At 40.9% G+C, this 12,493-nt stretch overlaps 1 protein-coding gene across 1 annotated transcript in view; it reads right to left on the bottom strand.

The window, feature by feature from the left end:
- The window catches only part of TRHDE (thyrotropin releasing hormone degrading enzyme), a 418,324-nt gene that overhangs the window by 115,439 nt on the left and 290,392 nt on the right, over positions 1–12,493 (bottom strand). Inside the window, exons 12-14 of the mRNA XM_029079309.2 lie at positions 12,400–12,465; positions 11,580–11,767; positions 920–1,008 (exon numbers count right to left, since the gene is read on the bottom strand). Of these exons, the coding sequence (XP_028935142.2) occupies positions 920–1,008; positions 11,580–11,767; positions 12,400–12,465 (343 nt within the window). The remainder of the gene's footprint in view (positions 1–919; positions 1,009–11,579; positions 11,768–12,399; positions 12,466–12,493) is intronic.

Raw genomic sequence — 12,493 nt, 5'->3', positions numbered from 1 at the left:
ACTTGGAGAAAGTTTAAGAATCATTGAGCCTTAGCTGCCTAACTTTGGGGAACACAAATTTGATGTTGCTTGTTTCCCCTTTAGCTTCCTTGCCTATTATACATTTACTTTTTCCAACCATGATGTAAAAGAGAAAGAAAGAAAAGGAGATTAAACATCTCCAAGCACCAAATGATCACAATTTAGTGATAATTTATAATTATAATATATATTTTATTATAATTTATAATGAAAAAAGATTTCATCTCTTTCAATGATAAAATAAGAGGGGTCCCCGGATAATGTTACAGAGTAAAGAAATTAGGTGAAACATGGAAAAGTTTCCTGAGAGTTAAAGGTGGGTTGGAATGGGTTAATGGTAATTTAGGTGCTCTTCTGAAGAGATATTTGCCAAATCTGCATAGAGGAAAAGGCATAGAGAGAAGATGATCTTTTAAGGTTCCCAAAAGCCTCTGGTTCAAGACTGTACCCCTTCCTAGCAGGAACTTTAGGAGATTTGGACTAATGGGAATTTGTATGGGCTATTTCCTTTGATTACAGTACTTCTTTTCTGTATTTGCTATATTTTGCTTGATTGAAAGTGGTGCTCAGATTTTCAAATGGCACTTTGTACATTTAAAAACCACCAAAAATTTTACTTTGCCCTCCTGAAGAGATCTTTAAATCAAATATACAGAGGAAATATTTAATTTAGCAATGGGATATGCAGTAACCCCAATTAGACGATTTTCTGTCCTGTGCAATTTTGAATAACAATTCTTCCTTCTCCTTTTTACAACTCCCTTTGCAGTTAATTTGAAGCAATTGAAATGGACTTCAGAGCACAAATGATTACCAAGGATTAAGTTTGGAGAAATAGTTCAGGAAAATGTATGGATTCTTATCAGGGAAGATAAGGAAAAAAAAAGTGTATTTTTACCTGATCTGTTAGACACCCATATAATCGTTTCTGATGAGATGTGAGTTGCATTTCCTACTGCAATTGTTAATGGAATCTGCCACAGGTAGCTGAAAAATAACAGAAGGTGGATAAGAAGAAAGAACCAAATCATTTTTCTCTGTTATAGAATCAGAGATCAAGGAAAAAATATCAGAATACATTCTCTGCAAAACTGTAAAGGCTTTGCATCAATGAAGTTAGTGTTAATTGAAAACCGAGTGTTTCATTATCTCCTACATAATAAAGGAGGAAGCTTCTTAGAAATGGTAGTGCTTTATTCTGATTTCAACATGAAATGCCATAGATTCCTTGACTTTCACAAGTTTGGACAAAACAGCGGTCTAGTCTTAATCATTAAAATGGGATAGATCTTATAGAGGAGTTTTTCCCCAGATTTGAGTGCCAAAATAATCTCGTACAGTACCCGGGGACTAATATATAGTCCTGGTAGCTTGTAAATAGACATCTAGTCATTTTCTTCACTTATCATTTAATTCTCATACGACCCTGAAAAGAGGGCCATATTAACCACCCCATTTTAGAGATGCCAAGGCCAGAAGTAGAATAGGAAACAACCCATTGAGATTTCCAGATCTTATCTTTTAATAAGACTCCACATTTCTTATTCCAAACATAAATATGTCTATCTCTTGAGCGGCCTGTACCAGCACAGGACATTCACAGGCAATACCATGTTCTTATAAGGCCCTTTCGCACATCGAGAGAGAGAGGACCTTAAAAAAAAAATTGTTGTTTTGTTCTGGATTCAGATGCTGGGGCATCAAAGATAGAGCTCAAAGAGGGGCTGGTATGTAAAAGTGGAGCATCCTCAGAAGTGCAGCCCAGGGAATATTATCCCGTAAAGGGCTCGATACTAAATATCTTTAAGAGCTCTCATTAGCCCCAAAAGAAAATATGACTACCGCTGTAAATATATTTAAATTCATATTCTTCTAAATGACTAAATTAGAGAGGTCCCAATAAAAACAGTAGAGTCCATTTTCATAAGCACCATAGCACCCATGGTTGTTCATGCTGTTCAATTCACAATCAGTATGTTACTTACAAAAAATGCTATATAATTGAAGGACACTTACAAAATGGCATATACTGCATCAAGTAACTTTCTCGATACAAATAATAGCTAATTATATAGTGCTAGGCTTACTCGAATTTTGGGATTAAAAGTACTTTAAGTGTGTATTCCATTTTATTTAATCTTTGAAAAAAAGGATATGTTCTTGGTTAAGCCTAATATGAAAAGAGTCACTATATTGCTCGTATTTTTGTAAGGCCACAGAGAAGTCACCTAAAATCAATCATTCCATCAATGACAGATTTATTGAGGACTTACTGTGTGCTAAGCATTTGGGACAGTACGATATAACAGAGTTGGTAGATATGTTCTCTGCCCACAGTGAGCGGATGGTATAGAGGGGGATACAGGTATTTCTATAAATATACGAATTGTGAATATTTATGTAAGTGCTGTGGAGCTGAGAGAGGACTGACTAAAGGATGCAAATCCAAATTCAAGGGCGACATAGAAGAGAAGGGAGAAGAATGTGGGAAGCTGCATGACCTAGTGGTAAGAGCACAGGCCTGGGAGTCAGAGGACCTGGGTTCTAATTCTGGCTCAGCCAATTGTTTGCAGTGTTTCCATGGACGAGTCACTTATATTCTCTGTGCCTCAGTTTTCTTAACTGTATAATGGGGTTTAACTACCTGTTCTCTCTCCAATTTAGACTGTGAACTTCATGAAGATCAGGGACTGTGTCTGATCTAATTCACTTGTCCCTACCCCAGCACTTAGAACAGTTTGACACATAGTAAGGACTTAACAAATACCACTTGAAAAAGGGGATTTAATGGGAGAAGACCTCTTGGAGGAGATGTGGTTTTAATAAGGTTTCATATCTGTTGCATATGAAAAGGGAGAGCATTCCAGGTCAGTTGCAGGATGTGGAGGAGAGGTCAGTGATGAGATAGATGACACTGAAGTAAAGTGAGTGGGTTGGTATTAGAGTAGTGAAGTGGTTGGGCTGGGTTGTAGTAGGAAATCAGGGAGGTATGATGCGGGGGGTTAAAGCCAATGGAAAGGAATTTCTCTTTGCTGTGGAGGTTGATGGGCAACCACTGGAGATTCTCAAGGAGTGGGAAAACATGGACTGAATATTTGGGGAGATAAATGATCTTGGCAGCAGAATGAAGTATGGACTGGAGTGGGGAGAGACAAGAGGCAGGGAGGTTGATGCAGCACTCAAGGCCGGGTTGGGTAAATGCTTCGATTAATTAATTAATTCATTCAATAATATTTACTGAGCGCTTACTACGTGCAGAGCACTGTACTAAGCGCTTGGAACGTACAATTCAGCAACAGATAGAAACAATCCCTGCCCAATGACGGACTCACAGTCTAAATGGGGAGACAGACAGCAAAGCAAAACAGAACAAAACAAAACAAGACAACATCATCAAGATAAATAGAATCAAGGAGATATACACCTCATTAACAAAATAAATAGGGTAATAAATGATATATACAGTTTGTATGGTGAGCAAAGGACTGATTTAAAGACGTGAAGGTTGAGCCGTCAGAATTTGGTGGCAGATGGAATATATGGGTTGAATGAGAGAGATGGATCAAGGATAATGCCAAGGTTATGGGGCTTGTGAAACAGGGAGGATGGTGATGTTATCTAGAGCGATGGGAAAGTCAGAGGGAGGACGCGGTTTGGGTGGAACGATAAGGAGTTCTGTTTTGAATATGCTAAGTTTGAGGTGTCAGGAGGATGTCAATGTAGAGGCTGCAGAGAAAGAGAAAGATCTGGGCTAGAGATGTAGATTTAGGAATAATAGAGATGGTAGAGAGATAGATTTAGATTTAGGAGATGTAGATTCAGGAACATAGAGATGGTAGTAAGCCATGGGAGTGAATGAGTTTACGTGGAGAATGGGCATAGTTGGAGAATAGAAGGAAATACAGAAATGAGCCTTGAGTGATTCCCACAGTTAGAGGTTGGAAGGCAGCGGAGGAGCCCACGAAAGAGAACGAGGTTGAGCCCCCCAGGAGATAGGAGGGGAATAAGGAGAGGATAGACTGAGGAAGATTAATATGGCAAAGAAGCCACTGGAATGGGCTAGAAGGAGATCATTAGTGACCTCTAGGATGATGGCTCCTCTGGAGTGAAGGGGGCAGAAGCCAGAATGGAGGGGTTCAAGGAGAGAATCGGAGGAGGTGGAACTAGAGGCCGCGGGTGCAGACAAGTTGCTCAAGGAGTCCGGAGAGGAATGGTAGGAAGGAGATGGGGCGGCAACTGGAGGGAGCCACAGAATCCAGGGCCTGACGGACATTCTCATTAACATTAAATATAAATAGTAGACAAAATCATTTTATCTTTCAGATAAAGATTAAGAGAAGCAGCATAGCTCAGTGGAAAGAGCACGGGCTTTGGAGTCAGGGCTCATGAGTTCGAATCCCAGCTCTGCCACTTGTCGGCTGTGTGACTGTGGGCAAGTCACTTAACTTCTCTGTGCCTCAGTTCCCTCATCTGTAAAATGGGGATTAAGACTGTGAGCCCCACATGGGACAACCTGATTCTCCTATGTCTACCCCAGCGCTTAGAACAGTGCTCGGCACATAGTAAGCGCTTAACAAATACCAACATTATTATTATTGTTCCTTGTAAAATAGAGATCTTTCAATATATCCACATAAAAATCAAAGGCAGCAGGACAAATATGCTCCCTGTGGCTCTCCAACATTCGTTGCCTGTGTGTTGAATTCCGTATTTCCCAGGTGGTAGAAAAGCTGGAAGTACTAGGGCACAAGGGAGATGAAAGGTATAGCTTTTCATGTTGGGGGGCGGGAGGGTCTTTTATTATTATCATTATTATTTTCTCTTAAAATCGAAGTTGGTTCTTGAGGATTTTCCCCGAGGAATGGCTGTTTCAGGGAAGATCCCTGGGGGAAACCCATGAAGAAGCAACTTGAAATTTACTAAATAAATAGAAAGCCACCGTCTCCCATGTGGGCTGTTGCTGAGGGGATGAGAGTGCAGGACAGCTCTCTGACGATTAATTGCCGCAGACCCAATCTCCATTACTGGAGCTTAAAAAGTAAGATTTTAATGACCATTGAATGATACTGCCTGCTCATTTTTAAATGAAATACTGCAAAGTAGCTTGGCCAAGTGTCTTCCAATCCTGACTCAGTCACATGCCTGCTGTGCGACTTTGGGCAAGTCCCTTAACTTCTCTGTGCCTCAATTTCTTCAACTGCAAAATGGGCTTTTGATACCTGTGCTCCCTCTCTCTTGACTGGGAGCCCTGTGAGGGTCAGCAATGTAACTGGCCCGAATAGCTTGTATCTACCCCAGTGCTTGAAAAATAGCGCTTCACCATTATGTCTGACAGTGAAAGCTTGTGTTTAAAAGATCACTTCAATGATAGTCAGAAAGGGTCTAGTCCCTCAGTTTTAATACTGCATGTATTTAAGCAGACATTTTGCAAATGTATCAAATTTCATTTTAAAAGACCCAAAGACTTTTCAGTAAATGTTCCCTGTATTTCAGGAGATGGACACAAACCCCCTAAAGTATTCATGACTGCATCCTTGACTATATTATTTTTAAAGTAATTCAATTTTTTTTCAAATCCCATCTCCTCCTATACTTTGCAGCATCATTTTCTTCTGGAAAAGCTGCGAAGTACCTTTAACATTTAAAATGATGAACGTATGTCCCGAATGAAGAGGGTTTCTGGCAGATGTCATCAGTTATTTCTAATTCATCGAGTATTTGCATTTTATTTTAAAGACGTAGCTTTACAAGAGCATTTAGTGCAGAGAACATTCTTGATAGAGCACCGTGCTTCAGCCAATTAAATGATGAAGGATACAACATTCTGGCTAGTGTATTTTAAGCGATCAAGTTCGCTAACTTTTATAGAATTAAAAGAAGTTTTTGGAAAAACTAATGGCTGGCACTTTCACTGAATATTTTATAAACTCTGTTTCATGTGGAAAAGATGACCTGCTGTTGGGTATGATTGTTGGAAAAGCTCTGTTAGGGGATATTCCCTTTATGAGTTCTTTCTCTGGCTGAAAAGGGTTATTGAAGAAGGTGGGATCTGATTCTCTCAGCTTACCCTCCATGCTGAAGGAAGCCACTCAGTGTGGATGGATGTTTTATGGGCCATGTTTTCTGGGACCCAGTTGAGCCAGAAATCCAGAAAGGAGTAGGTATTCTCTAACCCTTTGGAATGATCCAATTTGAATAGTTCCTCAATCAATTAATCCATCGATCAATGATATTTATTAAATGCTTACTCTGTACTTAGCACTTGGGAGAGGACAATACAACAGAGACGGTGACAATTCCCTTCTCCCAATGAGCTTACAGTCTAGAAGTGATAGATAGACACTGTTAAATAGAGAAACTCCATCTCCATTTACGTGAGTCCGGAAGACTATGTTCTATGTTCTTGAGGCTGAGTATTGGTGGGATCTGAATCTGCATTTTCCACGGGACTTGTGGATCCCCCAGAAAATGATGCTAGATATATTTGAAGTCAGGTGATTGGCCACATCTGGAATATGGCATCTGAAATTGATGTAAGAGTTGATTTGATGGTTTGAGATTGCTGGTAAGCCTAAGAGTGGAGAAGGAGAAGCAGTGTGGCTTAGTGGAAAGAGCACAGGCTTGGAAGTCAGAGGACGTGGGTTCTAATCCCTGCTCCTCCACTTGTCTGCTGCATGACTTAACGTCTCTGTGCCTCCGTTACCTCATCTGTAAAATGAGGATTTTAATACTGGGAGCCCCACGTGGGACAACCTGATTACCTGGTATCTACCCCAGCGCTTAGAAGAGTGCTTGGCTCATAGTAAACACTTAACAACAACCATCATCATCATCATCATCGGAAGGATAGACTGCACTCCGCTAATATGAACTCCAGGACTCTCAAAGAGGGACTCAAAGGGAGAGAAGAGAAGAAGAGAGATACCACTGCAATTGAAGAGAGTTGGGAAAATGCTACATTATCAATAAATCAGTCAATCATATTTACTGAGAGTTTTCTGGGGGCAGAGGATGACTAAGTGTCTGGGGGGATATAATAAATCAGGGTTGGTAGACTGGCTCCCTGCACACAAGGGAGGTGGACATTAAATTAAATTAGGGATATGTACATAAGTGCCGCGGGGATAAGTGTGGGCTGAATATCAGGTGCTTTCGTCCTCTGCAGTCTCACATTTCCTCCTGGCTTTTGGACATCTACGTCTGGATTTCCCACAAACACCTGAAAATTAACATGTCCGAAACAGAATTTCCCTCCCAAATCCTGTCCTTCCCAAGACTTTCTCATCACGGTTGACAAGACCATTATACTCCCTACCTCACAATCTTGTAACCCTGGCATTATCTTTGACTCAGCTCTCCCATTCACCCCAGACATTTAATCTGTCATGAAATCCTGTAGGTGTTACCTTCACAACATCTCTATAATCCCCCCTTTCCTTTCCATCTGACCCGCTACCACTCTGATCCAAGCACTCATCATTTCCTGACTTTACTACATCATCTCCCTCCTCGCTGGCCTCTCTGAGTCCTGTCTGTCCCTTTTCCAGTGCACCTTTCACTCTGGTCTCTGGGTCTTTCTGAAAAAATGCATTTAGTCCATAACTTTCCACTCCGCAAAAACAGTTGTCTATACTCCTCCACAGTAAACAGAAACTCCCTACCTCCAGCTTTAAGTCACTGAATCCACTCTTATCTGACTTCACTGATTGCCCACTACTACCGAAAACACACCGCTCATCTAACGCCAACCAAATCTCTGTATCTCCATCCCGTCTATCTTGCCATTGCCCCCTTGGCCACAACTCCCTCTGGCCTAGAACTCCCCTTCCCTTCATATCCGACAGTCTACTTCCCCACCTTCCAAACCCCCCTAAAATCACGTCTCCTCAAAGAGGCCTGTCCAAACTAAGGATTTTAACTCCCCTCTCTGCCCTTTCCTCCACACTGGTACCCCAGTGCCACAGTACTTACGCAAATATTATTACATTCTAATATTTCCCCTATTCCTAATCTTGGGGACAGGGATTAAACCTACCAAGTCTTTTGTAGTCCTCACACACCATAAACACTCAGTCAATTCCATTGATTGATACAGATCCAAGTGCATATCTGATGCAGAAGAGGGAGGGAGTTGGGAAAATGAAGGTTTAGTCGGGGAAGGCCTGTTGAAGGATATGTGATTTTAGTAAGGTTTTGGAAGTGGGGAGAGTTCCTTTGCAGCAATATAACTTTTTAAAATCCTATTCATTAATGTAACGAAAAGGCGAATTACAATGTAATGGAGCATCAAAGGGGAAAAAAAGTGAAACCTATTTAAAAGACTCACACCTATCGGATAGCTCATTTAGGTCCTTGGTAATTTTTGTTAACTTTTGTTAATTCACAATACTAAATCATCCGATCTAGCCTTGAAGAGAGTAGAAGCAGCAAATCGGAGAAGTGAAGCAGAGAAGCGAAACAGTGAAGAAGAGAAGCAATTGTTGCTTAATGGATAGAGCACAGTCCTGAGAGTCAGAAGGACCTGGGTTTAATCCCGTATCTGCCACTTGTCTGCTGTGTGACCTTGGGTAAGTCACTTCACTCCTCTGTGCCTCAGTTATCTCCTCTGTAAAATGGGGATTAAGATAGTGAACCCAATGTGGAACAAGGACTGTCTAGAACTTGATCTACTTGTATCTTCTCCAGGACTTAGTACAGTGTCTGGCACATAGTAAGCACTTAGCTTAAAACTACAATTATTATTATTATCATTAGAATGGGTAAGACAGAATTAAAGTTCCTATGAGAGAAACTGGTATGCAGCTTTCCTGCAAGTTCTCCTAAGCACTTAGATTTACCTATAGAATAAAAAATATAAAAATATAGCACTCAGTGACACAGGCAGCATTAGTTCAGATATTTCAGTTGCAGCTATTTCTCATTTTTTATGATATTAAGTGCTTACCACATGCCAGGAACTGGGGTAAGCCCTGGGGTAAATGCAAGTTTAATCAGGTTGGACACCATCTTAATCTTAAGTAGAGAAGCAGTGTGGCTCAGTGGAAAGAGCCCGGGCTTGGGAGTCAGAGGTCATGGGTTCGAATCCCAGCTCTGCCACTTGTCAACTGTGTGACTGTGGGTGTCACTTCACTTCTCTTTGCCTCAGTTACCTCATCTGTAAAATGGGGAAAAGACTGTGAGCCTCACGTGGGACAACCTGATTACCCTGTAAATCTACCCCAGAGCTTAGAACTGTGCTCTGCGCACACAGTATGCGCTTAACAAATACCAATATCATTATTATAGTAACTGAAGCCATGGGAGTGAGGGAGTTCTCCAAGGGAGTGCATGGATGGAGAATGGAAGGGGATCCAAAACTGAGTCTTGAGGGACTCCCAGCTAGAGAAAAGAAGGCAGAAGAAGAGCCTTCAAAAGAGATTGAGAAGGGATGGCCCAAGCGATAGGGGGAGAACAAGACAGTGAAACAAAGCAGAGAAGTGAAGCAGCAAAGAAGAGAAGCAGTGTTGCCTAATGGATAGAGCACAGGCCTGAGAGTCAGAAGGTCCTGGGTTCTAATCCCATATTGGCCACTTGTCTGCTGTGTAACCTTGAGCAAGCCACTGAACTTCTCTGGGTCTCAACTACCTCATCTGTAAAATGAGAATTAGGACTGTGAGCCCCATGTGGGACAACCCGATTACTAAGTATCTCCCCCAGCGCTTAGAACAGTGCTTGGCACATAGTAAGCACTTAACAAATATCATCATTATCGCTATCACTAAGTAGTTATTTTGAGACAGACCTATTACTAGACCCCTTAGTTTGCAATAATAATAATAATAATGGCATCTAAGTGCTTACTATGTGCCAATCACTGTTCTAAACTCTGGGGGAGCTGCAAGGTGATCAGGTTGTCCCACATGGGACTCACAGTCTTAATCCCCATTTTACAGATGGAGGAAGTGAGGCCCAGAGAATTTGTGACTTTCATTCAATAGTATTTATTGAGTGCTGGCAGCTGGGGGATCTGGCAGCATGGCTCAGTGGAAAGAGCCTGAGCTTGGGAGTCAGAGGTCATGGGTTCGAATCCTGGATCTGCCACTTGTCAGCTGTGTGACTGTGGGCAAGTCAGTTCACTTCTCTAGGCCTCCGTTACCTCATCTGTAAAATGGGGATTAACTGTGAGCCTCACGTGGGACAACCTGATTACTCTGTATCTACCCCAGCGCTTAGAACAGTGCTCTGCACATAGTAAGCGCTTAACAAATACCAACATTATTATTGAGAAGCAGCGTAGCCCAGTGGAAAGATCCTGGACTTGGGAGTCAGAGTTCGTGGGTTCTAATCCCGGCTCTGCCACTTGTCAACTGTGTGACTGTGGGCAAGTCACTTCACTTCTCTGGGCCTCAGTTACCTCATCTGTAAAATGGGGATTAACTGTGAGCCTCACGTGGGACAACCTCATTACCCTGTACCTACCCCAGAGCTTAGAACAGTGTTCTGCACATAGTAAGCGCTTAACAAATACCAACATTATTATTATGTGCAGAGCACTATACTAAGCGCTTGGAATATACAATTCAGCAACAGATAGAGACAATCCCTGCCCACTGACGGGCTTACAGTCTAATCAACTTGCCCAAGGTCACACAGCTGACAAGTGGCGGAGCCGGGATTAGAACCCATGACCCTTTAGCTAAAGTTAATATTCAAATGCCCTTGAAAAAGCCATATAAGCTAGGAAAGATCAGGGTCAGGGTCAGACAGAGTGACCTGAGCCATAGAGATGGTAAGTAATTTTCCTAAGGGGTTATAAAGCTCAGTTTTTGAGATAAAACAAGCACTCAGGAGGCTGGAATCCTAATCCAATCTCCTTGCCACTAGACTCCATGACCTTTCTTATTTCCTGGTGCTATTGAGTCCATGCAATGTGTTCAACTTGTGCCCTAGTGGAAAGAGAATGGGAATAGGAATCAGAGGACTAGGATCCTAATCTCCACTCTGTGTGTTGTGTGACTTTTGCTCTATTGGTTCATTTCTCTGTGTTTCCATTTCCTCATCTATGGTATGGGGGTTACCTACCTGTTCTCCCTTTCCTCTAGACTCTGAGCCCCCATAGGATAGAGGGACTGAGTCTAAACTGATTTATTTGTATCTATCAGCATTTAATTAAGTACTTGGCTCATAGTTTTTAATAGAGACCACAGACGATTATCTTTTAGCACACGAGAGCTAGAGGTCTTGAGCTAGTTCTAAATGCTTATTAGCCAAATAGAGAAAATTGCCTTCATTTTGAGTGCTATGCTCAGGATATGCCCTTTAAAACATTCCTGACTAGAGCATGCTGTATCTAAGGGTTAGGTGTGTTTGTGTTTCGGTGGGAGTGAAGAGTGGGATTCAGGGGAAGAGAAATGGGAGAAATTCAAAGAGCAGGTACATAGAAAAATAGACATCAACCTTTCTTTAGTTACAGTATTTCAAGGTTCCACTTCTTCTAAAGATGCCTTTTGATTCTGTTGAAATGAAAAATGTTGAACGAGTTTAAAGTAAGACATGTTAGTAAGATGTTTTAGAAGTACCTGTTGTTTCCAAGTTCAGGATCCTTGATTTTAGCACTGATGTCATAGATAAAGTGTTGTTGGGTAATTGTTATGATATTATCTGCTGTTTCATTTCCCAAGATGGTGACAACAGGATAGCCCATCTGGAGTGTCCACTGATCCATTACTTCTTGGATATTTACATATTTTCCATTCCTTCTTAAAGCCTTCAAAATTAAGATTTTTTAAAATGTAATTCAGTAAGTGATTACTGACAATTAGGGCTTTTTACCTTTTACTTTACAAATTACTCCCAAATTCCTAATGTTCAAGAACGGTGACATGTTCTAGCAAAAATGATCATCTTCATCCTCAACAATCATCCAAATAGAAACCAAGTCAAACGGTTGAGAAATATTAAGCTTTAATGTAATGGAAGATCAAACAGATTGTTTCATATTTATAGCAAGGACCCAGCCAATCATTGTTAAAAGCTACAGTTGGCTGAATAGTGCATTTGAATATTCATGGGCAGAAATGTCATGATTTTACACCTTCAAAAGACATATCTTTAACAAGCACTAATATCAGGTTTTTTTTGTTTTTTATTTTTCATAGAAAGCACCACGTTGTTTTTAAGAAAGTGTGTGCTACATTGTGAGAGTGTTCATACTCTGTGTTTTTGGAAATATTTGTCATTTTTCTTAGTGCTTACTGAAATAAACAGCCACAGATATAACTGGGGAAAAAGTATGACACAGGGAAAGTGTCAACCCAATTAAAATCTTTCACACTAATATTTCCCTCACTTCAACATATCCATCGGCTTTAGGACTAAAAAGTTCTAAAATTATTTTACCTCCGAAAGTGTATTCCAAAGATCATTCCTGGCGGCATTACCATATTTGTGGATGGTTAAATAGTCCTAAAAATATAAAAATCACTAGTTTGAA

Source organism: Ornithorhynchus anatinus, chromosome 14 (genome assembly GCF_004115215.2).
Source record: "Ornithorhynchus anatinus isolate Pmale09 chromosome 14, mOrnAna1.pri.v4, whole genome shotgun sequence".
Taxonomy (NCBI): domain Eukaryota; kingdom Metazoa; phylum Chordata; class Mammalia; order Monotremata; family Ornithorhynchidae; genus Ornithorhynchus; species Ornithorhynchus anatinus.
This window is presented reverse-complemented; position numbering and strand designations above follow the sequence as displayed.